We start from the raw sequence: 27,812 nt of genomic DNA, 5'->3' as shown, positions 1-27,812 counted from the left end.
TCTTATTACAAAAAGGGTAGACCAGGTGCAGTGGCACACGCCTGTAATCCCAGCACTTTAGGAGGGTGAGATGGAAGGATTGCTTGCGGCCAGAAGTTTAAGACTAGCCTGGGCAACATAGTAAGACTTCATATTTACAAAAAAATTTAAATATTAGCCAGGCATGGTGGCATGCATTTGCAGTCCAAAGTACTCAGGAGGCTGAGGCTAGAAGATGGCTTGGACTCTGGATTTTGAGGTTACAGTGAACCATGATAGCACCACTGCACTCTAGCTGGGTGACAGGGTGAAATCCTGCTTTAAAAAAAAGCGTAAAACAAATCTCTCCTATTTGGCCTCATACGCATGAACCTGAAGAAATTCACATTCTTTCCAGAAGTGTTGTGAGATGATGAATAATAATATGAAATGCAACAGTTATTTGGTATGTTTTACCCTACTGATAAAAAGCCATTTGTTTAATAAAAAGCCATTTGCTTTAATGATTTCTGGATTTTGAGGTGTTGGTGTGAAATCTGAAGGTGCAGAAGACTACTTACCTAAAAGCCTTGTGTGGTTAGACAAGTCTTAAGCACATTTTAGTTTTGCGAGGAAGGTCCTATTTATTTTGCTATCTGTTTAGTTCTGTTTTCATTCTGTGCCATGCTTAATACCGATTTTCCATTTTCACCCATATAAGATTTTAGCCTTTTATCCATGAAAATATTTTTATGATCGGATCTCATAGTTTAGTTAAATACTAAGGTATTTTAGATGATGAGGTTTTTTGATAAAATTTGTACTTTTCATTTATAATAGGCCCAACAGAAATCTTTTTTTTTTTTTTTTTTTTTTTTATTGAGACACAGTCCCATTCTGTCACCTAGGTTGGAGTGCAATGGCATGATCTTGGCGGAGGCTGCAACCTCTGCCTTCTGGGCTCAAGCAATTCTCCTGCCTCAGCCTCCTGAGTAGCTGGGGGACTATAGGCACATACCACCATGCCCAGCCAATTTTTGTAATTTTTGGTGGAGATGGGGTTCCATCATGTTGGCCAGGCTGGTCTCCTGACCTCAGGTGATCCACCTACCACAGCCTCCCAGAGTGCTGGGATTACAGATGTGAGCCACCTCGCCCAGCCAGGAATCCTAATAAGTCTTGAGGTATAGTTCTACAGCAAAGCCAGTGATTGTGATTTTTGTTGTTGATTTTTTTTTTTAAATAGAGAGATGGGGGTCTCACTCTGTTGCCCAAGCTGATCTCGAACTCCTGGGCTCAAGGGTCCTTCTGCCTTGGACTCTCAAAATGCTGGGATTATAATCACCAAGCCCAGCCCAGTACTTATGTTTTTTACTAGGTCATCGATATTCCAGAAATCTAAGTATTTTTAGTAATTTTTAAATTTCCTATCTTTATTTCTGAGCATTTGTTTTAAAATGCTAAGTCTGATGCCACATTGCTGTCTCCCATGAGTCTTTTGGTTCCAAGAAGGTAATAAAATTTCATAAATGTATTTTTGAAAATTTCCTCACAGTAGCTTCTACATTGCTAAACTTGCCATTACAGTCAACTTCCCTAGCACAGAGGAAAAATAGCAGTAGAATATAGAAGATTGAGTGCTCTTAGCAAATCCTTTATTACCCCAGCATAGTCTCTAGTGGTGTAATTCTCTATTGATGTGAACATTTCTATTATTTATGATAGAGAATCAGTACAAAAGTTTATAAAGCAATGAAGTTTGTCACTTGTAAATGGTATAAATGACAAATTAGAAACAGATTATGATTTCCTAAACCATATATTTCTCAAGCTGCTTTCTTGTGACCATTTTATACTACACTTCAGGCTCCTGATTTCAAATACATTTTAAAAGCAACCTAAATAGGCCAGGCACAGTGGCTCACGCCTGTAATCCCAGCACTTTGGGAGGCTGAGGCAGGCGGATCACCTGAGGTCAGGAGTTCAAGACCAGCCTAGGCAACATGGTGAAACACCATCTCTACCAAAAATACAGAAAATTAGCTGGGCGTGATGGCATGCACCTGTAATCCCAGCTACTCAGGAGGCTGAGATGGGAGGATCACTTGAGCCTGGGACACTGAAGTTGCAATGAGCTGAAATTGCACTATTGCACTCCAACCTGGGTAACAAAGTGAGACCCTGTCTCCAAAAAAAAAAAAAAAAAAAAAAAAAAGCAGCCTAAATTAATCTTGACTTTACCATACCCTAAGAACTCTTTGTAATTACAACTTGGATATTAAATCCAAGAGTAAAATTAAGCATTAGAGCTTTTTCAGAAAAGATTTGTAAGGAGAACTTCTAATCATTTATAAGGTAAATTATTGAGGTTCAAGAATCATAAGCTAAAATCTTGGTGCCTTGGCTAGGCATGGTGGCTCACACTTGTAATCCCAGTGCTCTGGGAGGCCAAAGTGGGAGAATCACTTAAGGCCAGGAGTTTGAGACCACCCCGGACAACATGTGAGACCTCATCTCTACAAAAAATAAAAAATAATTACCCTGGCATGGTGGTATGCGCCTGTAGTCCCAGCTACTTGGGAGGCTGAGGTGGGAGGATCACTTGAGCCCAAGAGTTTGAGACTGCAATGAGTTATGGTTACACCAGAACTCACTACAGCTTCCAACTCCTGCACTCCGACCTGGTGACAGAGTATTATATAAAGATTATTAAATAAATAAAATATTTGGTGCCTTGCCAGAAATGAAACTGTGATTGATAAAAACATGCTGGGGCCGGGCATGGTGGCTCACGCCTGTAATCCCAGCACTTCCGGAGGCCGAGGCGGGCAGATCACGAGGTCAAGGGATTGAAACCATCCTGGCCAACATGGTGAAACCCCGTCCCTACTAAAACTATAAAAATTAGCTGGGCATGGTTTTGCATGCCTGTAATTCCAGCTACTCAGGAGGCTGAGGTAGGAGAATCACTTGTACCCAGGAGGTGAGGGTTGCAGTGAGCTGAGATCGCACCTTTGCACTCCAGCTTGGGCGACAAGAGCGAAACTCCATCTAAAAAAAAAAAAAAAATGCTGAAACAAACAAACATAAGTGGGAAAATATGGGAGGCCCAACTATTTTCTTGTTTACATATAATATTTCTACATATTTATTGGGTACATGTGGTATTTTGTTACATGCATAGAATGTATAATGATCAAGTCAGGGTACTTAGGGTATCCATCAGTTTGAGATCAATGTTTTTTTTTTTTAGACAGTCTTGCTCTGTCACCCAAGCTAGTGTGCAGTGGTGCAATCTTGGCTCATAAGCATTCATGAAGAAGAGTAAAGGAAAGATGTATTGAAGGTAGAACATATACCAAAGCACCCAAGTACATGGAGTTGTCTAGAGAGCAGCAAGCATTATGGCTTAAGCACAGTTGGGGCCTGGTTGCCCAGAGATGGCATGGTAGCAGATGAAGCCAAGAGTTAGGCTGAGTATAGATTTGGCTAACATGTATGCCCTAAATATGTAATGAAACAAGAAAAATGACAATTTCTCTTTAAAAGAGAATAGACAACTTCATTTCTTTATCTGAGATTGCTCTGGTATGATGATAGTCTCTGGTTTTGGGTGTTTCGTTCATGATGAGCGCTTTAGGGCTTTTTATCTTTTCAAAGCTATAGCATTCAGTTTTGTCTTCAGAGGATACTGTTCTAGTGCTGACCAAATGAAAGCCTTCCTTTAATAAAGTATCAATCAGTAAGCCGAGGACATTTGTTCCATTGGCCAATTTTCAGTTATCAGGTTTTATAGAAACATACCTAGGACACACAAAAAGAAGCTTAATTATAAAGCATCCCTTTAATAACTAGCAAAACTATACACATAAATTTGACTTACAACCTCAAAGGCATCATACCTTCTCAAGACAGATTTTTTTTTTGAAATTTCATTTACAAATCCAAATCAGTAATTTCTCTTTTTTTTTTTTTTTTCTTTTTTTGACATGGAGTCTCAATCTGTCACCCAGACTGGAGTGTAGTGGTGTGATCTTGGCTCACAGCAACCTCCGCCTCCCAACCTCTGCCTCCCAGGTTCAGGTGATTCTCCTGCCTCAGCCTCCTAAGCAGGTGGGATTACAGGCACACACGGCCATATCCTGCTAATTTTTGTATTTTTAGTAGAGACAGAGTTTCATCATGTTGGCCAGGCTGGTCTCAAACTCCTGACCTCAAGTGATCTACCCCCCTCAGCCTCCCAAAGTGCTGGGATTACACACATGAGCCACTATGCCAGGCTGCCAAATCAGTAATCAGGTGCTGAAAATCGAGACTCTACTGTGATTTTGAAAGTCATTTCAATTCCATATTTAGAAGTAAACGAACACTCATCAATTTGAGAGATTATTTTCTAAAGAAAACATTTGATCAAACAATTGTCTTATTTTATATAACTATTTCCAATTTTGTTTTGAATTTGCTACTAATTAGTTGATTGAATCAAATATTTCAATGAATGCTATGCACTTAGAATTTCCCCTCCAGATTTAATCTTATCAGTTATTAGCACTGACATTATGGATTTTCCTTTGTGACTTACTCCTATCAAATCTACCTTTTTTTTAAGTGAAAATTTGCAGATATGAAATGTCAAGATTTTATTGTCACTTTTTATGCAATAACTCTCCATTGTCAACGAGTACAACTTGGGGTCAAAAGCCTCTGGAGTGGAAAGAGCAAAATCTTCTATTCACTAAGGTGCTCCACAGAACAAATGCAGTACACAGAACCAATTCAAGAAAAATGCACATGAGGAGGCAGAGCTTGCAGTGAGCTGAGATCATGCCACTGCACTCCAGCCTGGGCGACAGAGCGAGACTCTGTCTCAAAAAAAAAAAAAGGAAAAGAAAAATGCACATGAACTTTTCAGATTAGCTATCTGTTGGCTTTAATAATGTCAGCATAGGCTGGGCACAGTGCCTCACACCTGTAATCCCAGCATTTTGGGAGGCCGAGGCCGGTGGATCACCTGAGGTTGGGAGTTTGAGACCAGCCTGACCAACATGGTGAAACCCCATCTCGACTGAAAATACAAAAAGTAGCCAGGGGGGTGGTGCATGCATGTAATCCCAGCTATTTGGGAGGCTGAGGCAGGAGAATCGCTTGAACCCCGGAGACGGAGGTTGTGGTGAGCCAAGATCACACCATTGCACACCAGCTTGGGCAACAAGAGTGAAACTCCATCTCAATAATAATAATAATGATGATGTCAGCATAACATCTGCATGGACACAGCTTTATGACTCCTTCCTTATCTGCCATCAAAGATGTTTTCATAAAACTCTTTGTGTCCTCCCACCATTAGTTTATGAGATGTGAAGAAAAAACTAACTTAGATTAGTTCAGGCAGAAACCTAAACCATCTGTAGTTTTAAATGGATAAAATGATCCTTGGGGACATCCCTAACCTTCTTCTAATGATCACACTTGAAGTAGAGTGGTTTTTGTAGTTCACATTTAGAAACTCATTCTAAGCAAAGAAACCAATAGTAAAATCTAAGAATTACCAAACTACAATGCACATCTCAAAAAATGTTTATTATGTTTGATACAACAGATTCTCAATATTAGCAAATCATTCCACTTACCCCCAAGCCCCAGATCTTGACTGTATAGTCTAGAAATATTTGTCAAAGAGAAAAAATGTTACAGAACATCTCATAAAAGAATCAAGATACAAATAGTATATACAGATACTAGATAGTAATAAAGCGGAATGTACTTGCAAGAAATCACCTAGCTAAAATACTTGATTCCCTATGAGGACAAATTGAAAAATAAAAGATTTCAAGCACACAAAGAAAGGACAGAATAGAAGAAACCAAAGGAAAATAGAAAGTCTAAACTTATTTTTTAAATTTAAAAGCAACTACACTTTTCCATTTGAGCCAGTTCAAAAAGTCAGATAAAGACTCTAGAATCCTATGACCAACTATAACTTGAGCTTGATAACACAAATGGCCATCTGAAAGATGCAAGCCAAGTATTTCTAGTACTATGACCTTGAGAGATAATAACTGAGCAACCTGCTAGATTAACCTTGAGTGGTAAATCATATTGATAGAACAAACTGAATAAGGTGAATGATACACCAGACAATTAGGCACCAATTAGGCTCACTTCTCCATTTTCCAAACCAACCAAAAATATCTGAATAGACAGATTCAGAGCAGGGAGTGAGCAAAAAATAAAAATGATTGCTAATTAGGCAATTATATACTAAAAGTGGGCCTTTTAAGGCCAGAGTTTTCATCCCAATTACCAGAGATCTCCATAATGTCACTGTATTCAGATTGGCTATCTCTACTTTTAAATTGGCACTGTCTAAAAATTCACAAACATTTATGGAATGGAAAATATTTTGAGCTCCAAACAATTGAATACCATTTGGTGATGCAAGAAAATGCTAATTTTTAAAATAGCTTCTGATTTTGGAATTATGGAAGTCTAAATATGTTTTCTCACTTTAAAATGGAAAAAACTTTTGTGCTGTTTCTAAAACACAAACACTTAACATAAAAAGGGCACTGTGTACACACAGGAACATCCCAGTTTTAGTTTCTAATCATGTTTTTCAAGATAACAATTACTTTCTCCAAATGCATGGTTTTTAAAGAGTATTTCGTATTTCCAGGACATCTTCTTTTGACCTAGTGTGTTTCTTCTTAAAAATCAATGACACTTTTTTCTCTAGGTTTCTGACTTTTTGAAGCATGATCCCCAAAGAGGTCATAATCACTCAAATTTTAAAAACCAAAAAATGTTTCATTTTTGTTAAAGTATCCCATCAATGAAAATAAAGTTGTACAGAGGTTTGAGATAAAGATAAGGTATTAGATTTTCTTCACAGTCAGCCTACTAGCTTGACTGGCTCTCTTTTCCCAAAATGACATTTCAACCTCTTTGGAAGGACAGGAAGTTATAAAATGTAAATACTTAAGAACTGTCATACTCGGTTATACTACCTAGTATCCTCCAGTTGGTAAGCAAGACCAAGGGGTGTGTTGTTAAGACAGAGAGACACTGGTATCCTTCCTGTTGACTACTGCTGAAGTTAAGAAAATATCTTAAAATACGTCTACCTTTACCAAAAAAAAAAAAAAAAAGTATATTTTAAATGCTACCAATAAAGAACACATGGAGGCTTTTCTTTTCCTCCTAAAAACTAAAGCCAGCTTTCACAGTTGGTAAAATAATGGTAGGACAGCATTAAGACATTTTACGGGGGGAAAAAATGTTTGTGACAGCAGAGTGGAAATCAGCGTTAGGATCCAGCCAAGAACAACAGAGGGAGTAAGTGAAGAATTGACTCAGGAGCAACTATCCTTAACATACTGACAGCCTATCCCAATATTTTGAGTTAAGAGCCAAGGCTGTAACAGGATACCAAATTTGCCAGGAGATATATCTGTCTTTAAGGGTGTTTAAAAATACAGTCAGCTGAAGGAAAAACAGTAGTTGAATCATAAGAACTGAAAGAACAAATTATATAGTATGTAAGGAACTCAAGAGAAACCAGTGAGCGAGCCTTTACTTTATATGAACCACTGAAAGAATCTCTTAAAAATAAGGCAATTCTTTTGTAAGTCAAATTCATTATCAATGGAACATAATCTATTAAATTATTTTCTCCTACGATTTGAATGTCCATAGTCTCTGTTTTTTTTTGGGCAGTCTTCATTTATTCCTTTTGTCCCACCTAATAATAGCCCCTTTCACTCTAACAAGTATCCCAGTTTAGAAAATAATTATTTGGTCATTCTACCCAACTCCACTGGTTACCCCAAAACATTATTTTGAATAATCATCTTTTCCAGGAGAAGTTACAGGCCTGAGGAACTTCCAAGTTTTTAGAGAAAACATCACAAACTGGTATACAAGAGAAACACTGCAAAGTACAAAATACCTGACTCCAGTTTGGTTATCAGTACTGCTGTCAGAACCACACTGGAAAACCAGGTCATGGTAAGAAGGTCTTTGTGGAGGCAGTGGAAGTTTAAGGTCATCTGAGGAGGGAAAGAGTCACTACTCCAGGTCGCGAAGGTTGTTCTGTAAACACTGTAATCCTCCCAGTTAGCATCTCAATTGTTTTGCTGCAAGAGCCAAACACCCTGAAAAAAGCTTGAGTGTTTCGGCTTAGGAAATGCACCTCCACAAGGGCAGGTCTTGGCTGTAGCAGGTATGGGTTTAAGAGATCAACTAGAGAATGAAGTTCATAGAAAAGAGCCTCTCTCTGAAGCCTAAGATAGTCTGAAAAGTCAGTGGGTAATAAAAGCTGGTGAGTTCTCAAAAAATCTAAGATGAAACTAAATAAAACACCATCTCTGTCTACAAAAATCTGGCCACCAACCATCTTGAATTCTTGGTCTCTGCCATCTAACATGCGTGCCAACCGAGAAGCAGGAAACTGCTTTATCGTAGAAAACCTGGTCGTGAGTATCTTCCCTCCCACATTCAAAGTGACCGGTTCCTGACTACTCATTCTTCCCTCACTTCAAACTAGAGGTGACCATCAGCCACACTTAGGAACTATCAACCTATAACCTTAAATGTTGCTAGTTATACATGATTATACAACAGAGGAGAGGGAAGAATAACAAAAACCAGAGACTTAGATTCCCAGGAAACTACTGTAAGGTAAATAGCGTATCCATGGCTGTGTTTGCAAATTTGAGTTGCCTGGGAACTTGCAGTATACAAAATGAAAAAGCAACAGATGAGGAACTAAATAGTTTTAAGGAAAATTGCCAATATATCTGAAGATAGACATCAAATAGATCCCTTTCCTGTCTTACATTTAAAAAATTCTCCATGAAAACCTGATAAATGTAACACTGTATAGATTTTTTTTTTTTTTTTTAATTACTGGGAGGGAAAAAGCACTTCTCCCTCCCCATACCTGTCTAGCATGCAGAGGCTAGACTTACACGTTTTTCTTAATTTCTTACGATCTCCTTAGCAATTTAGTGGCTAAATCATGAATTACATGTTACGAACGCGACAGCCATTACCTCGCCTGGCAAGCTCAATTTGACTATTCTCATGGCTAGAAAGAAATCATTTCTTCTGTGCTTTAAATTTAGTTGCGACCTTTTATCCTGTCCCCATTTTCATTACCTCCTCTCAACCAAATTAAAGGAAGACTGAGGTAAAGATCTCTTTTCAGAAAGTCTATTCCTCTTAATGGGCTTTCAAGGAGTATCTTACTCTATGCCAGAAATAAGGCAGACTAGAGAGCAGTTATAAGGTTACTTCTTTGTTACATGAATTCTAAGCAAGGTGAGTTTTTTTATTCCATGAGAGGGTATCTTTATCTCCTGTGAGCAGACAGAATGGCATTAGTGTTCAGCTGGTTACTTTGTAATAGCTGACACTGTTTTCTCTGTTGTCAAATTAGCAACTACACTAAACATTCTTTCTGTAAGCAAGTGGATTAGTTTGGTTGTACACTTGCCATCTTTGGAACAAAACAACACATAGCTGCAAGAAAAAAAGGTAGTCTTCCCATTTCCTGCTCTTGCCATGTGTTTCAGAGAGAGAGAGAGAGTTGTTTTTTTTTTTTTTTTTTTGGTCGAGACTGGGTCTCGCTATGTTTACTAAGCTGGTTTCGAACTGGAACTCCTAGCCTCAAATAATCCTCCCACATCACTGTCCCAGAATGCTGAGATTATAGACATGAGCCACCATGCCCAGCCACCTGATCCTTTTTTTTAACGTATCTATGCTTTTGCTTGCATAGCCACGTAACATTTCTAGTTGATCATCTTTGGTGAAAACTACAAAAACAAAGGAGAAAAGGGCAGACTGAAAGCTCCTCTCTCCTAAAAATGTAAACTTATCACAAGAAAATGCCAGGTTTTGTATGTACCATTCACATTTTGGTGATAATTAACTCTGTAGAAAATTTTGGAAATCTAACTCAGTACCCTCAGTTGTCTCCCACGCGTGCGTGTGTGGGAAATATTCTACACTATCTTTCCTTTTTTAGAGCACCTTCACTGTCAAAAAGGTGCTTTAAGAGTAGTCTTTGGCTGGGCACAGTGGCTCACACCTATAATCCCAGCACTTTGGGAGGCCGAGGCGGGCGGATCACGACATCAGATCAAGACCATCCTGGCCAACAGGACGGTCTTAAGAGACAGTGAAACCCTATCTCAACTAAAAATACAAAAAATTAGCTGGGCGTGGTGGCACGTGCCTGTAGTCCCAGCTACTCAGGAGGCTAAGGGAGGAGAAACGCTTGAACCTGGGAGATTGAGGCTGCAATGAGCCGAGATCGCACCACTGCACTCCAACCTGAGCAACAGAGCAAGACTCCACAACAGAGCAAGACTCCATCTCAAAAAAAAAAAGTGGTCTTCACTGCATGCTTGATGAACAGTCACTATTATACTACCTATACCTCCATTAATACAATATTAGATCATATGATCTCTCACCTATTTTTATCACAGCATAAATACAACCAATATTTGGGGTGGATGCTTATTTTAAAAGCACTCTTTAAACAAAAAAGGGTTCAGGCCTATACTAAATTTCACTTTTATCTTTATGCTACCTAACATGTATAGGGGATTATTTTTGGAAGGAATACTTTTGGAGGAAAATATGTGACTAGATCATATTTGATCGTTGACCAAATCTGAATGACCACTCTCTATTCTCTAACAATTTCTAACAAAAGAGAACTGCATACTTGAAACAGATTTTATAATAGTTTATATTTGCACACAAATTCTGCCGCATTGTTCAGTACCACCAACGTAAAATTCTTGAATCTTTCATTGAAAATGAAAAACCCATCTGTCACCTGTTCCCAGTAAAAAACTGATTGTTCTATAAAATCGACTGATTTAGTCAGATAGGAACTAAAGTTTGAAAGACAGTCTTTCCAAGTTGCCAGGTCATCAAATAATGACCATTCTAGGAACATGGTAGGACCAAAGAGAACGACAAGGCCAAGCAGAAGGACTAGCAAAAATAACTTATAAAAGCTCCAGGGAATCTTGTTAATCAATGTGCCAGTGTCTTGAGGCAAAGAAAGTTTATCCACATCAACTAGTTTTATGTCTTCCCATTGACTGGTATCAAAGTTCTTCATTAAGGGGCTTGCAGGCAAATTAGAGGGAGGTAAAGGAGTTTCCTTGATTACTTTGATTTTCTCCCTGAACTCCTGCATCTGTTGCAGAAATACAATGGGTTCTGACACATCTTTGAAAGCCTCAGCAATGTTAAAGGCCATCCGTTGCTCCTGCAAGATGGTGTTGAGTTTGTTGATCTCTGGGTCATATGCTTGCATAACAGCAAGTTTCATGGTCTCAAAGTCAGACAGAATTTCATTCTTCTTTTGATCCAATGTGTGTTGTAACTTCTCAAAAAATTCCTTCACTTTATCTGAATCTTTAGTCAGTAACTGTAGGGATTTCCTCTTACTAGTTTCCAAGGTATCCAAGCGAGAAAGAGCATCTCCCCGACGCCAGGTCTCAAAGCTCTGGAAGAGGGACTCAAAGGCATCCCTTTCCTGAGCATAGGCATCTTCAATAGAACAGAAGACATGCTTGGTGTGGTCCCCACGAGTAGCACAGATCCCACAAATCAACTGCATATCAGTCAGGCAGAAAATGTTGAGAGGCTGCCCCAAGTGTCCTTTGCATACTGGCATTTTGGGAGAGATCTTGATCTTGTTATACTTTTCCACAATACCCTTCAGGGAGTAATTAACCTGCAGGCTATTAATTCCAGTAGCTGAAGTTTCCTTACGGCACGTAGGACACTTGAAAGGAGCTGGTCTCCACAAGGAATTCCGCACACTCCCCTCTAAGATCCCTTCTAAGCATTTTTTGCAGAAGTTGTGGGAGCAAGGCAAAACCCGTGGATCATCAAACAGACTACAACAAATAGGGCACGTGAGATCTTCTTCAAGCAGCTCCATCACATCCTACCAGGAAAAAAAAAAAATTTATTTTACTCCAATAATCTCACCACTAGGACTATGTAATAATTAGAAGAAACTGTCTTCACATTAAAATGATCATTCAATGAAATAACCAGCCAAACAAAGGAAGTGAGAATTGGTAAGGGAATGCACACCAAAGTAAATTTAATCCGCTGACACTAGAACATGCTCCTTTAATAGTAAGGCATCCTATACACAGGCCTTTGTGTGGGCTTTCCAACAACAGTCTTTGGATAAGACAGACTCAGGACTAGGACAACTGCAAGTTGAGCCAGCAGGACCCAAACAATTGTTTTAAAACAGAGCTGACTACTGACAAAAACAAGGCTATTCAGTGTCTAACAGAATGAGCTCTTTACTCTGGGCCCACAAATATAAAATGGTATGTTATATAAAAGAAAGAAGCACAGAAATATAAATCCAAACATGGACTCTCATGCAGACTTTATTATGAATTGGCATATTTTTCTATTTCAAAGGCAAGATTACAATTTTTAAAATCACAGGTAAAAGCACAAGATGAGAGTTGCAATTCACTCTTCTAGGTAGGAGAACTAAATGAGGTTTTTTGTTGTTTTTAAACCACCAGAACAGTAATCGAAGCCATTTTGTATTATCTAGAATCATCAATTTTCACAATGTGGTGGGCAAAAACCTGGATGTCCCTCTTTTGGGGCATCTGTGAGATCAAAACTGTTTTCGTAATAACACTAAGATGTTACTTGCTTTTTGCACTGTCAACATTTGTACCAATGGTGTAAAAGCAATGGTGTGTAGACACTGCTGAAGCCTTAGTAGGGATCGAGCAAAGCTGTAAGAAGCACTGAATTGTATTCATCATCACCACCCAAATTAGGGTTGGAGTACCGGTTTCATTTAAGAATGTTCTTGATGCAGCAGTAAAAATTATTCATTTTACTAAGTCTTGAGCCTGTGTACAGTTTTTTTTAATATATTGCGTGACAAAATAGGCAGTACACATAAAGCACTTCTGCATACCAGCAGATGTTGTCTGGAGAAAAAGCACTTAAGTGATGAGCTGCAAGCTAAACCAGCTGCTTTTTTTCATGGAACACCATTTTTACTTTCTGAAAGAACAGATGATAAACTATGGCTATTCAGACTTAGCTACCTGACATCTTCTTGGAAAAAAAAATGAGCTTGTTACTTCAAAGAAAACAATTGACAGTATCTCTTGCTAACGAAAAGGCTGGGTTTTATGTAAAAACTGAAATTCTGGAAAACATTTTATATTTATGAGCCTGACAGCTTTCCATTAATTAAAGACTTTTATGATGAGATGGGTAGCGATATTAATGAATATGAGGATTTTTTGAGGGGAAAGGAGTATACTGTATAATGAAATCTGTCAATATTTGGAGATCTGTAAAACAGTGAATATGATTTCAAGTCACTAATGCATGTTATAAATCAGGCATGGGTAAAAGATCCATTTGAGGTTCACGAAAGACTAACAGGTTCATAAATACAATTTCAGATTCCATACTCCAACAAAGAAACTAGCACTTCCTGAGTTTTTGTATAGTATCAAAGAAGATTCAGGCTGGAAGCAGTGGCTCACGCCTGTAATCTAACACTTTGGGAGGCTGCAGAGAGTGGATCGCTTGACCTCGGGAGTTCACGACCAGTCTGGGAAACATGGCAAAAACCCCACCTCTAAAAAAAAAAAAAACAAAGAAAATCAGCCAGCTGTGGTGGCATGTGCCTGTAGTCCCAGCTATTCAGGAGGCTGAGGTACGAGAATCCCTTGAGCCCAGGAGGCAGAAGCTGCAGTGAGCCGAGATGGCACCACTGCATTCCAGCCTGGGCAACAGAGTGAGACCTTGCCTCAAAAAAAAAAGAAAAAAAAAAGATTAACTTACCTGAAAAGGCTAAACAGTATTCCTTCCTTTACCAACTATGTATCTGTGTAAGCCTATATTTTTGTGTACTTCCTTTTTTTAAGAGATGGGGTGTCTCGCTCTGTCACTCAAGCTGGAGTGCACTGGCAGGATCATAGCTCACTGCAGCCTTGAATTACTGGGCTCAAGTGGGATCCGCCCAAGTAACTCAGACTTCAGGTGTGCACCACCATGTCTAGCTAATTTTTAGTTTCAGTGGGTTTTTTTGTGTTTTGTGTTTTGTTTTGAGATGGAGTCTTACTGTCACCCAGACTGGAGTACAGTGGTGCTATCTCAGCTCACTGCAACCTCTGACTCCCGGGTTCAAGCAATTCTCCTGCCTCAGCCTCGCAATTAGCTGGGCCTATAGGCGCATACCACCACGCCTGGCTAATTTTTGTATTTTTAGTAGAGACGGGGTTTCACCATGTTGGCCAGGCTGGTCTTGAACTCCTAACCTCAGGTGATCCATCCGCCTCGGCCTCCCAAAGTGCTGGGATTACAGGTGAGAGCTACCATGCCCGGCCACAGATTTTTTTATAAACTATGTTGCCCAGGCAGGTCTAGAAATCCAGCCCTCAGGCAATCCTCCCACCTCCACCTCCCGAAGTGCTGGGATTACAAGCATGTGCCACCACACCCAGCCTTCTTTGTATATTTCAACCAAAATAATTTATTGCAACAGGTTAAATACAGAAGCAAACAAAAGACTCCAGCTGTCTTCTATTAAATAGCCATTCATTACAGGCCTATATTGCAATGCCATGCTTCTCTGTATTTTGTTTTGGAAAATTGTTATTTTCCTAAATTATCTGTTAACTTGTAATGGGTTTATTCATTGCTATTTTAAATGAGTATTTTTAAAAAATAGTTTTAATTTATAATAGAGTAAATATCGACAGTATAAAACATAAAAAATTTCTTGGCATTCTCAATTTTTTTTTTTTGAGACAGCTCTTTTACCCAGGCTGGAGTGCAGTGGTGCAATCTCAATCCCCTGCAATTTCTGCCTCTTGGACTCAAGCCATCCTCCTGCCTCAACCTCCGAGTAGCTGGGACTACAGGCATGCACCATCACACCCAGCTAATTTTTTTTCTTTGTAGTTTTTTTTGTAGACATGAGGTCTCACCATATTGCCTAGGCTAGTCTCAAATTGCTGGGCTCAAGTGATCCTCCCACCTCAGCCTGCCAAAACACTGAAATTACAGGCCAAAATTCTCAATTTTTAAGAGTGTAAAAGTGTCCTATGACCAAAATATTTGAGATCCCTCATGTAGGCAATACCATTTCTCAATGCAGGTTTATTATTTTTCATTTTTATTTTGAGAGACAGGGTCTTGCTCTGTTGTCCAGGCTGGAGTACAGTGGCCTAATTATAGCTTACTACAGCCTCAAACTTCTGGGTTCAAGCAGTCCTCCTGCTTCAGCTTCCTAAGTAGCTAAGACTACAGGCATGCACCACCACACCTGGCTACTTTTTTTTGTAGAGACCAGGTCTCACTAGCTGGCCTCAAGCAATCCTCCTGCCTCAGCCTCGCAAACCACTGAGATCACAGGTGTGAGTCACTGCACTAGGCCACAAATTTATTTTAAACATACATTTATCTCTATAGTTAAAACACCAAGAGTACTATATATTTCTACATTGTTTACTCAGAGATATACACATATCACATTATCACCAAAATAATAGGACTTAGTAGGCCATCTGTAATAAAAAGTGAAATTTTTTAACAGTAACTTCAACAGCCATACATGACTGGACTATATCTAGAAGGTAAACAGTATGTAAAAGACAAGCTGAGCTTGCAGGGTTAATATTTATTGCTTTTTTTTTTTGAGACTAAGTCTCGCTCTTGTAACCCAGGCTGGAGTGAAATGGTGTGATCTCTGCTCACTGCAACCTCCACCTCCTGGGTTCAAGCAATTCTCCTGCCTCAGCCTCCAGAGTAGCTGGGATTACAGGCACCTGCCACCACGCACAGCTAATTTTTGTATTTTTACTAGGGAAGGGGTTCCACCATGTTGGCCAGGCTGGTCTCAAACTCCTGACCTCAGGCGATCCACCTGCCTCCCAAAGTGCTGGGATTACAGGGGTGAGCCACTGCGCCTGGCCTTTTTTTTTTTTTGAGACAGAGTCTCACTCTGTCTCCCAGGCTGGGGTGCGATGGCGCAATCTCGGCTCACCGCAACATCTGCCACCCAGGTTCAAGCGATTCTCCCGCCTCAGCCTCCCGAGTAGCTGGGATTATAGGCACCTGCCACCACACCTGGCTAATTTTGTAGTATTTTTAGTAGACACGGGGTTTCACCATCTTGGACAGGCTGGTCTTCAACTCCTGACCTCATGATCCACCTGCCTCAGCCTCCCAAAGTGCTGGGATTACAGGCATGAGCCACCGCGCTGGGCCCTAAGTTTTTATTTGTTTATTTATTTTGAGACAGTCTCCCTCTGTCACCCAGACTGGAGTGCAGTGGCACAATTTCGGCTCACTGCAACCTCTTGCCTCCTGGGTTCAAGCGATTCCCCTGCCTCAACCTCCTGTGTAGCTGGGAATTACAGGCGCCCACCACCACGCCTGGCTAATTTTTATTTTTTTACTGGAGACAGGGTTTCACCATGTTGCCCAGACTGGTCTCAAACTCCTGACCTTGAGTGATCCGCCCACCTCAGCCTCCCACAGTGCTGGGATTACAGGTGTGAACCACCACACCCAGCCAGTTTATGGCTTTATATTAGATTGTAAGATACATGTATTTATAATATATAACATAGGGAGAACTAAAGCAAAGATTATTCTGTCTCAAATTTAGTGTCATACTGCCAAAAAAAAGTGTAACAGCTGATTTTTCTGAAAAATCCTTTGTGATATGACAAATCATATAACCTTTGAAAAGCATTGGGAAGAGAATGGCTATAAAGACTAAACTTTGTCTTCTGAAAGAGGTTACCATGCAGTTGTAAGACACACAAACTTTCAGAACAGTGAAGTCAAACTTTTGATGATCTGCCAACCCCAGTCCTGCTCCACACTTTTCACTTCCATTACTGCCATCTTTTGCCTAAGAATTCTACACAAAGGCCAGATTTTTGAGAAGGCAACAGAAACAGGAAAGTGGTAAGGGCAACACTCAATAAAATAAACCTAATTTACTCATCTTTGCAATGTTAATACCTGCAATGTTAATACTAGAGAATCCTATCCAAGCATATTAAATAAGAAGAAAACAGAATATACCAAGTGATTGGGTGGAATGAGGAGGAGAAAAAGGACACCAAAGGCAAAGAGAAACTATGAAGAAAATTGAGGATACAAAACAGGGGCCAAGAAGAATTTTCAGGCAAACAAATGTGACCAAAAGTGAAAAGGAAAATGTCACACACAGGAAAACTTAAAATAATAAACAGTCATCCCAAGGTCATGATCAACTTACAGCTCTTAAAATGATCCAGAGGGAAAAAAAATACCTATTTGGAAAGTCTCTTTTTTTAAAAAATTGCATCAAAATTACAATAGATCCTCGTTTCCTTTTTAGTGATTTAACTTACAAATTTTGGTTTATAATTTAAAGATTATTATTTTCATTCACTTTAAAATCTAAATATTTCCGGCCGGGCGCTGTGGCTTACACCTGTAATCCCAGCACTTTGGGAGGCCAAGGTGGGCAGATCACCTGAGGTCGGGAGTTCGAAATCAGCCTGGCCCACATGGAGAAACCCCGTCTCTACTAAAAATACAAAATTACAGGCGTGGTGGCGCATGCCTGCAATCCCAGCTACTCAGGAGGCAGAGGCAGGAGAATCGCTTGAACCCGTGAGGTAGAGGTTGCCGTGAGCTGCAATCGCACAACAGCGAAACTCTGTCACAAAAAAAATAAAATTAAAATTAAAAATCTAAATATTTCCTTTTCTCTTCTTCCTTTAGTTTTATGCCTTCTCTTTTTTTTTTTTGGAGATGGAGTCTTGCACTGTTGCCCATGCTGGAGTGCAGTGGCGTGATCACAACTCACTGCAACCTCTGCCTCCCAAGTTCAAGTGATTCTCCGGCCTTAGACTCCCCGAGTAGCTAGGATTACAGGCACCTACAACCATGCCAAGCTAACTGTTGTATTTTTAGTAGAGACAGGGTTTCGCTATATTGGCCAGGCTGGTCTCGAACACCTGATCTCAGGTGATCCACCCGCCTCGGCCTCCCAAAGTGCTGGGATTACAGGTGTGACCCAACACGCCCTGCCTGTGCCTTCTCTTTATACTCAAAACTTTCTCTAAGACAAAACTATGTGACCACTTCCACAAGTGACGAATACTTGATCCAAGAAACCTTGGTAGACATCTTTGTTGCCTCCAAAGTTTTAAAGGATAATATAGGTTAAAGCTTTTAATCTCATAAATAAAAGGTACTCTTCACAGCAAATTAACTTACAGAATCTTAAAGTATGGCTAACACAAAATCTGAAATAATCCACCCAGCTTACTCCTTTGACATGAACTAAAAAAGCATACATCCCCTCCACCTCTTTTTTGGGGTTTTTTTTTTCTTTTCTTTTGAGAGGGAGTCTCACTCGTCGACCAGGCTGGAGTGCAATAGCGCCATCTTGGCTCACTGCAACGTCTGCCTCCTGGGTTCAAGCGATTCTCCTGCCTCAGCCTCCTGAGTAGCTGGGATTACAGGTGCCTGCTACCACACCTGGCTAATTTTTGTATTTTTAGTATGAGACAGGGTTTCACCACGTTGGTCAGCCTGGTCTCGAACTCCTGACCTCAGGTGATCCGCCCTCCTAGGCCTCCCAAAGTGCTGGGATTACATGCATAAGCCACCGCACCTGGCCTTTTTTTTTTTTTTTTTTCAAGACAGGGTCTCTGTCGCCCAGACTGGAGTGCAGTGGCACCATCTTGGCTCACTGGCAACCTCCCCACCAGCAACCTCCGCCTCCTAGGCTCAAGCAATTCTCTTGCCTCAGCCTCCTGTGTAGCTCAGATTACAGGCATGTGCCACTACCACCTGGGTAATTTTTGTGTTTTTAGTAGAGACGGGGTTTCGTTATGTCGGCCAGGCCAGTCTTGAACTCCTGACCTCAAATGATCCTCCCACCTCAGCCTCCTAAAGTGCTGTTATTACAGGCATGAGCCAACACGCCCTGTTTTGTTGTTTTGAGAGAGTATCACTCTGTTGCCCAGGCTGGAATGCAATGGCCCTAACACAGCTCACTGTAGCTTTGACCTCCCCAGGCTCAGGTGAGCCTCCCACCGCAGAATCATGAGTAGCTGGTACTACAGGCACATGCTACCATTCCCAGTTAATTTTTGTACTTTTTTTTTTTTTGTATAGATGATGTTTTGGCATGTTGCCCAGGCTGGCCTCAAACTCCTGAGCTCAAGCAATCTGGACTCAGCCTCCCAAAGTGCTGATTATACAGGTATAAGCCACTGCACCTGGCCTCAAGCTAGTTTTTTCCCCAATATAGAAGTCAAAAAACTTTATGTAAACAAAATTAATATTCACTGTTCAAATTTCAACTTTAAGTCAGATTAAGCACATAAAGGCAAACAAGTTTTCCAAAATTCATTTCTTCCTTTGAATGTTTCTGAATACTTAGAAAAGTCTCAAATTTTGAAGCACAAATACCTTTTTCCCACTAATTAAAAATTTCCCAAATGTTTTACACCAACAGTTTTAAAAGCTGACAACTTTTTAAAGTTTCACTTTTTAAAGTTTCCAGAGAGGTGGTAGTAGACACTAGTTGCGGGAAAAAAACCTTATTCTCCTGCCATATTGATATTTTCTAATATACTTTTAAATTTACATACAATGAAATTCACTTTGATTTACAGTTTTATTTTTAACAAAGTTGCATACCACCACTACAGATTTATTTTTTTTGAACAAATTGTCAAGCTAGCCACAAACAAGGATTACAAAAAGCGCTTTATCAATCCTACCTCAATTAGTATTTGGCAACAACAGCTTCTATAAATGAAAACCATAACACAATCACTAAAATAATAAAAATGGAAAAGCCAATACTTACAAAGTTAAGGTGTCATAATATAGTAGAGTTAATATATATGTATTGGACTTCTTCCTTCTAGAAATTCTTCCAAGAGATCAACCTAAAATGATTATACTGCAAAAGGTACTCATTCATTCACTCTGAAACAAAAGTTAATTTTCTCCTTATAAAATCTATTAGTAAAAGAAACTTTCCTATTGAGGTCTTTAAATTCCATTGGCTGTTAGCAATATAATAAAGTTGTTCAAAATATTACCCCCTTTTTTTTTTTCATATCCCATTAGGGAACAAAAAGAAAAGCCAATAAATATATCATGCTTTTATCTTAAGGATTTAACCCAAATTTCCATCCTGCTTTGAGGCATCTTTGAATGCAAGAATTTCAAAAAGTACCTAAGTATCTATCAGGTGGCTAGACAGCAAACATTGAAACTCACTTCATAGACATGTTACTTCGAAATAATTCCTATAATAAAATGGCTCATTAAAAAAAAATCATTTCCTCTGACCACACTAATCTTATTTTCAAATAGTGTACTATATTCTCCCATCTCAGCCTCCAGAGTAGCTGGGACTACAGTCATGAGCCACTGTACCTAACTCTATTTCAGTATGAGATCCATTAGGCCAGGTGCATTGGCTCATGCATGTAATCCCAGCACTTTGGAAGGCTGAGCCGGGTAGATCATGAGGTCAGGAGTTCAAGACCAGCCTGGCCAAGATGGTGAAACCCTGTCTCTACTAAAAATACAAAAATTAGCCGGGCACGGTGGCAGGCGCCTGTAATCCCAGCTACTCGGGAGGCTGAGGCAGGAGAACCACTTGAACCCAGGTGGCAGAGGTTGCAGTGAGCAAAGATCGCACCACTGCATTCCAGCCTAGACGACAGAGTGAGACTCCATCTCAAAAAAAAAAAAACGAAAAAAGTAGAGAGAGAGATCCATTAATAAATGTTTTCTTGAAACTAAGTAAGGGTCTTATTAACAACTATTAAAACCTAGGTAGAGGATGTAAGAATACTTACCGTAATATTCTTCTGAGTCTTCTCTGTTTGAACATTTTCACAATAAAATGGATGGAAAAACTAAAGAGCCAATTATAAGAAAACCATATTGAGTTTAAAAAGTAAAACTTTGAAAAGAGCTAAATATAAGCCTCATAAGTTGTTTAATCTGCTGTAGTATGGTTTTTGTTTTTGTTTTTAGACAGAGTCTTGCTCTGTCGCCCAGGCTGGAGTGCAGTGGTGCGATCTCATCTCACTGCAGCCTCCACTTCCTGCGTTCAAGCGATTCTCCTGCCTCATCCTCCCGAGCAGTAGCTGAGATTACAGGTGCCTGCCACCACGTCAGGCTCATTTTTATGTTTTTAGTAGAGACGGGGTTTCACCATGTTGGCCAGGCTGGCCTCAAACTCCTGGCCTCAAGTATCTTCCTGCCTTGGCCTCCCAAAAGTGCTGGGATTACAGGCATGAGTCATCATGACCAGCCTATGGTTTCATCTTTCATAAAATTTTTTTTTTTAATGTACTACTGGAAGTCTCTGAATCCAGACCTGTGAGGAGACTGACATACTTCTCTGGCTCTCAGTCTGTAACCTCTGACAAACAACTTATACATACTAGTTTCTCTCATTTGTACAGCTATTTTAAAAAGTATATGAAAATTATTTATAAAGTTTTTATTTTAAATACTCTCTATCAATGTGTCATTACTCTTCATTCTTTTAGAGACTGTCCCGGTGACTTATATGATCAAAACAGGACAAAGTAAGATACAGAGATCAGGTTTCAGATATAACCTCTAAAAATGAAAATTAATATATTACATATAGCACCTCTGTGATGTATATGATCAACACAGGACAAAGTAAGAAACATCAGGTTTCAGATACCTCTAAATATGAAAATTAATATACTACACATAGTATCTAAAATAATTATGTGGCTTTTGCAAACAATATAAAAGTTACCTATGTGTCCATGTAAGACAGGAAGTAACCAACCTTTTCTGGCATTATCCTAGAATGAACAGTAGTTAAAATTTCCAAGATAATCTAGCAGGGACCCTGGCAAGGCAAAACAGAGCTAGTACAGAAGGTTCACTAGGCTTGGAAAGTTCACCTACTCAGAAAGTTCACAAACGGTTGTCAGACTAAGATGAAATTCTCAAAACATAAACCAAGCCATTCATTACCTCGCTAGTTCAGAGCACTAAGAAAAACTTTTTCCTTTTCCTTCATTCTCTTCTCTGTACCACAGTTTAGCCTTGACTCTTTCCTGCTTGCTTTTTTTTTTTTTTGAGACAGAGTTTTGCTCTTGTCGCCCAAGTTGGAATGCAATGGTGTGATCTTGGCTCACTGCAACCTCTGCCTCCTGGGTTCAAGTGATTCTCCTGCCTCAGCCTCCCAATTAGCAGGGATTACAGGCACTTGCCACCATGCCCAGCTAATTCTTTGTATTTTTAGTAGAGACAGGGTTTTACCATTTTGGCCAGGGTGGTCTCAAGCTCCTGACCTCAGGTGATCCGCCCGCCTCAGCCTCCCACAGTGCTGCGATTACAGGCCTGAGTCACTGCACCTGGCCAGGTGCTGTTATTCTAGAAGGTATGATAAATACTTTATAAAAGTCACATAAAAATAAGTTTCAGAGATCTGCTCATGTCTATAGTTAACACTATTGTACTGTACACTTAGAAATTTGTGCAGAGGATAGGTCTCATGTTAAATGTTCTTACCGCAATTAAAACCATAAAATATTGACACCATACTGAAATCGAAGTTATCCATGCAACTAGCTTTTGTGTCTTCTTAAATTATAAAAGCAACTTCTTTTTATTATAGAAAACTCAGAAAATACAGAGAAAAAGCCACCCACAATCACATCAGCAAGAAATCACCACTACTATTATTTTGGTGTCTTTATTCCAATCCCATGTGTCTGTGCATGTGCACACATTTTAACAAAACTGGTAGAATACAATTTCGTATCTTGTCCCCTTATTTTATTACATGCCTTTCCCCTATCATTATATATTCTAGAAAAACATGACAGTCCATGTTGTGGATATGCTTTCTTATTGCTTATTTATGGGTTTGTTCTTCTTGTTGTGTTGTTTTGTTTGTGAGTTTTCTTTTTAATTTATTTTTTGGGTATTGTAACATTTAGATAAACACCTTATAGAGAAAAGTCTTGCTCCACAGCTCTGATTATTTCCTAAGACAATTCCTTTAAATGTACTTTTGGGTCAAACAGTAAGGCTTTTTTTTTTTTTTTTGGAGATGGAGTCTCACTCTGTCGCCAGACTGGAGTGCAGTAGCGCGATCTCGGCTCACTGCAAGCTGTGCCTCCCAGGTTCACGCCATTCTCCTGCCTCAGCCTCTCAAGTAGCTGGGACTATAGGCACCTGCCACCACGCCTGGCTAATTTTTTTTTTGATTTTTTAGTAGAGATGAGGTTTCACCGTGTTAGCCAGGATGGTCTCGATCTCCTGACCTCATGATCTGCCCACCTCGGCCTCCCAAAGTGCGGGGATTACAGGCGTGAGCCACCACGCCCGGCCACAGTAAGGACATTTTTAAGGCTCTTGAAAAGATGACTAGGTTTCTCTCTAGAAAGGGTTTATATCACTTTATGAACTCTAACCAATGATGTATTAGAGTGGTCCACCTCTCGATGCAGTTCCTAACCTTACAAGAAAACCTTACTTTTATAGGACTTAGTAAAAAACCAAGAATAAGACACACTTGTTACCATACCTACTCGAGTTTAAAATATAAAAGTTTAAGGCAGTTAACATTAGTCTGCATCTGTGTCTTACCTATATATACATATATATAGGCAATAAATGGTAATAAAATTTATGGAGTAGGAATAGAAATACTGGGCTTAAAAGCATCTTAGAAATCATCAAAACACCTAACTTTAGGAGTCAAAAAAACTAAGACACCCCCAGCACTCAAAAAATGGAGACTTATAAGTTGTACACAGCACACTAGGCATCATAGAGCGTGAGTTTTCTAATTCTTAGACCTTAGCACTGTATCTAGAAAGTGACTCAAGAACTCAGTATTCTTATTCATAAAATGAAGAGGTTTAATCATAAGTTCTCTAAAATCCCTTCTAAAATTTTGCAATTTTTACAAACTAGGTTTAACAGGCTCTCCAGTGAAGGGAAAAGCACAAAACCTGCTTTTGAGTACCTGTGTTCAAGAACCAGTTTTATCCTTCATAAAATTAGGATTTTTATATCTGGGAATGGTGCCACACACTTGTAGTCCCAGCTACTCCGAAGGCTGAAGCGGGAGGATCACTTAAGCCCAGTTCAAGACACAGTTGAGAATCCCATCTCTTGGAAAAAAATTAAAAAACGAATTTTATAGTATTTACCTCATAATGAAATGGCTCCATTGTCTGGAGGATACACCTGTGGTTGTCTCGAGCCAAGAAAGAATTCAGGACATGGACATACACGAGTGGGTTTAGGAGCGGAAAGTTTAACAGAGAAAGGTTCCTCATGTGAGAAAGGTCACTCAAGAGAGGGTCTCTGGGTTTGAGGTGAAAAGCAATCGATTTTGTACAGAGCAAGGAGGTGGTGATTTACACAGAGCCCAGGGGACTGGTTTGACTAGATGTACCATTTACATAGCCCAGCTAAAGACTGACCCTCCCACCCTAATTTTGTTATGCAAATGTGGCTTCTATCTGGGGCCCGCCGTGACACCTGCATCTGTGGTTTTACCTAGTGATCGCCAAGACGCCCACATAGGGTGACAAGGAAAAGGAAGCAAGAAACCCCATACTGAATGTACCTGGCTTCCAGATATAGCTGGCAACATTTACATACAAAAGCTTCTAGCCTGCATATTTCTGCTTGCAGCTTGACTTTTCAGGCTGCTTTCTGTTAGAAAATAAATGGTTTGGGGGCTTTTTTTGGTAACCAGAGGAGTCTCTGTTGCCCAGTCTAGAGTGCAGTGGCGCGATCTCGCCTCACTGCAACCTCTGCCTCCTGGGTTCAAGCGGTGGTTCTGCCTCAGCCTCCCAAGTAGCTGGGATTACAGGTGTGCACACCCCCACACCCAGCTAATTTTTGTATTTTTAGTAGAGATGGGATTTCCCCATATTGCCAGGCTAGTCTTGAACTCCTGACCTCAACTTCCCAAAGTCACCGGCCGGGAGCTGCTTTTTATTAAAGGAAAATTCCACCGAGAACTCTTTTACCCTTTCTAGCTGCCTAAAAATAATTTTTCAATAACTCCTGTATTACAGTAATGTGTGAGAATTCCATAAACTACAAAACTATACAAACTTAAGGTTTAATTACATATATGCAAACTCTACACATTTAAGGTGTTATTGTGGAGCACCAGTGTATCAAGCAAGAAAAGGTTCTAAACTTGAACTGTGATTTCAAGGCAAAGCAAAACACGTATTACATAGGGTATCAGGTACAAAGCAGTGTCATGAAAATGAGCATATCTGAACTAAAGCTGTGGCAGAATTAAGGCCAGATAACCTATCATAATGTATAGAATGAACAGAACAGCCCGGTGTTAGGCAAGGACTTCCCAGGGAGGTTTAGTAAGCCAGCTGGTAGAAAGGAAAAAAAAAATGTATTTTTAGGGAAGGATAGGGAAGCTCCCATTGTGTAAGAAGGAAGTATAGTCAGTTAACAACAGCTCCATCAAGTTCTACTAGAAGGAGTGCCTATGTAAATAAAATTCTGCTTTAAAAATGCCTATTATATAAAGGTCTCTAGAAAACTCAAGCCCTGTTCTATAAGCTCTAGCAGCCTGACAATTCCCTAAGCATAGGAGAAGGGGAAAAAAACTAGGAAAAAAGTGTGGAAGCTCCTTTCTTCCTTTGCAATATAAATGTTTGGATATATTTAAGACAAATACCACATAAATAGATGCTAAACGTGGATTCTATTTTTCTAAGTTTTAACAAAATATGAAAAGAACAAAAACCACCAATGAAAAGTGGATGGGAACATACGTATTCTACACACAGTTCCATTTTGGAAGGTTCTGGGGCCTATTGAAATTGGGTGTTTAAAAAAAAAAAGGATAACATAGGAAAATTATTGTTGTATTTTACCTCTGTCTCCTATAAGCTGATGTATTTGGCAGGGTTACTATTTCCCAGGGCAAAGCAGGTCTTTTTTTCACGTTTTGACTAACGAACTACAGGCTACTGCAAAGAGAGAAGAAAAAGAACAGTATTAACGCATTTATTTGCACAGGACCCCAATCTTGACCCTCAATTTTTTCAATCGCCCTCAAAAATAAAGCCAGGCTGTTTAGACCTGGTCAAACGCCAGGAGCCTGGAGCTCTTTGTATTAAGCAGCTTCTCGGTTAGGGCGCCCTCCCTCGGCGCCATGCAACCTCTCCAGGTCAGCGCCAGACGCTGGCGGCGCGCTCTAACCTACGGCCCACACCCGTCTTTTCTTTTCTAGGGAATGTGGAGACGCTGGTAGCGGGGCCGGAAAGGCTCCGGGCAGCGCAGGTTTTCTGGACCACAGACACACTACTCCGGCGCCCACCGCAAGCCGCTCCTCCCCATGCCCGTGACAGTGCCGCGCTGCCGGGACTGGAGCTCAGATGGCCTTCGCCAGCCCCACCCCACGCAGTTCCCTGCTGACCTGGGCAAGTCCCCACCCTCGCTGCAGGTTCGAGGACCACCCCGCTTTCCCGAGAGGAGCTGGGCGGCGGGTACTTATCTCCGACCTCCGGCGAGTGGGAGAGGCAGCGCGACCGCCTGTCCTCCAGCCGTGGGGACCGTATGGTACGCGCCAGGCACAGCCGCAAAATGGACTCGCGGCTCCGGCGAGCCCCGCCCCCTCCCCCTCCCCTCCCCCTTTCCCCTCCCCTCCCCCTTTCCCCTCCCCTTCCCCCCTTCTCCTCCCCTTCCCCCCTTCTCCTCCCCTTCCCCCCTTCTCCTCCCCTTCCCCCCTTCTCCTCCCCTTCCCAGTCGACTGCTTCCCCCCCTGCCGTCCCCCCTCCGCTGCCCTCCCCGTCCCCCTTCCCTTGTCGCCCGCCTCCGCCTGCACCTCGGGCCCCGCCTCCCCGGCCCGCTTCGCTGCGTCCCGCCTTCCCCGCCGCGCTTAGCCCCAGCGGAGGGAGCCGGGAGGTGAGACCGCGCTCCTTCCGGCGTCTCCAACCGCCGCCGGCTCCCGCCGTCCACCCGCGCGGGCCGCCTGGGACGGGGAGGGCCGGGCTGCGGGCTTTTCTACCTTCCAGAGGCCTGCGCGCGCCCGAAACCCTCCCGCTGGGGCTGGGCCGCGGCTCCGGGAAGTGGACGCTGTTCGCCCAGACGGTGGGCTCGACTGAAGCGGCGCCGTCCTGGGTGGGGCCGCCCGGGAAGAAAGTCTCCCAGTTAAGCTGCCGTGCAATTAAGATGGTTGGGTTTGGATTGTTGTACTTTTTTTTTTGTTCGTTGCATTTTTAGGAACAAAAAAAAAAGCCCAACCCTTCACACCACTTCATCCGCATCTCAAGACCAGAAGCCGACCCCAGCGGCTCGGGGAGATGGAGCCCGCACCCCCCAAGGGGGAGGGTGGGACGGGCACCTCCGCACTGCGCGCCCTGCGGAGTCACCGATTCGCGTTGGGAGCGCGCCAGAGTTCTAGCCGGGGGCTCAGGGCAAGGCGCAACCAGAAGAGGGTTCAGTATCCCCCATCGCCCCCACCCCCAACCGTGACCCTCTTTCTTTGAGGGCTTTAGGTTGGACACCAGAGACCCAATTCTGTTTAAAATTCTCTTTTAAGAAAAGGAACGCCTGTTTTTGCCTTTGGGGGAAAGGATGAACTTTCAAATTGACTTTAAATTATCCACCACGAGCAGTTACTCAGTAGCTAACCTGACTTCTGACGTCCGCCTCGCATTTGAGGACCTTGCCCAATAGCAAACGTACTAAGCACTTAACTATGAACGGTGTGGAGGATG

The 27,812-nt window shown here is 41.1% G+C and overlaps 2 protein-coding genes across 7 annotated transcripts in view; both read right to left on the bottom strand.

Moving 5' to 3' along the window:
- Positions 1–3,344: 3,344 nt before the first annotated feature.
- Positions 3,345–8,482, bottom strand: KCNRG (potassium channel regulator). The gene is given in 5 exon segments (XM_007960420.3): positions 3,345–3,571; positions 3,573–3,762; positions 7,907–7,995; positions 7,998–8,038; positions 8,041–8,482. Coding segments are annotated over 5 exon segments (813 nt in total). The 3' UTR covers positions 3,345–3,520.
- TRIM13 (tripartite motif containing 13) overlaps positions 5,520–27,812 on the bottom strand; it is an 80,521-nt gene continuing 58,228 nt past the window's right edge. For 2 of the 6 annotated variants that reach the window (XM_007960423.3, XM_073014345.1), the window contains exons 2-3: positions 25,965–26,060; positions 5,520–11,938 (exon numbers count right to left, since the gene is read on the bottom strand). In XM_007960423.3, the coding sequence (XP_007958614.3) occupies positions 10,709–11,932 (1,224 nt within the window). In that variant the 5' untranslated portion in view covers positions 11,933–11,938; positions 25,965–26,060 and the 3' untranslated portion in view covers positions 5,520–10,708. Of the gene's footprint in view, positions 11,939–19,888; positions 25,934–25,964; positions 26,061–26,509; positions 26,720–27,100; positions 27,726–27,812 lie in introns of those variants that run through there. The other 4 variants (XM_037986672.2, XM_007960421.3, XM_007960422.3 and 1 more) reach the window with 4 other exon arrangements.

This window comes from Chlorocebus sabaeus, chromosome 3, assembly GCF_047675955.1.
Source record: "Chlorocebus sabaeus isolate Y175 chromosome 3, mChlSab1.0.hap1, whole genome shotgun sequence".
NCBI classification, from domain to species: Eukaryota; Metazoa; Chordata; class Mammalia; order Primates; family Cercopithecidae; genus Chlorocebus; species Chlorocebus sabaeus.
The sequence above is the reverse complement of the archived record's forward strand: the minus strand, read 5'-3'. Positions and strand labels throughout refer to the sequence as shown.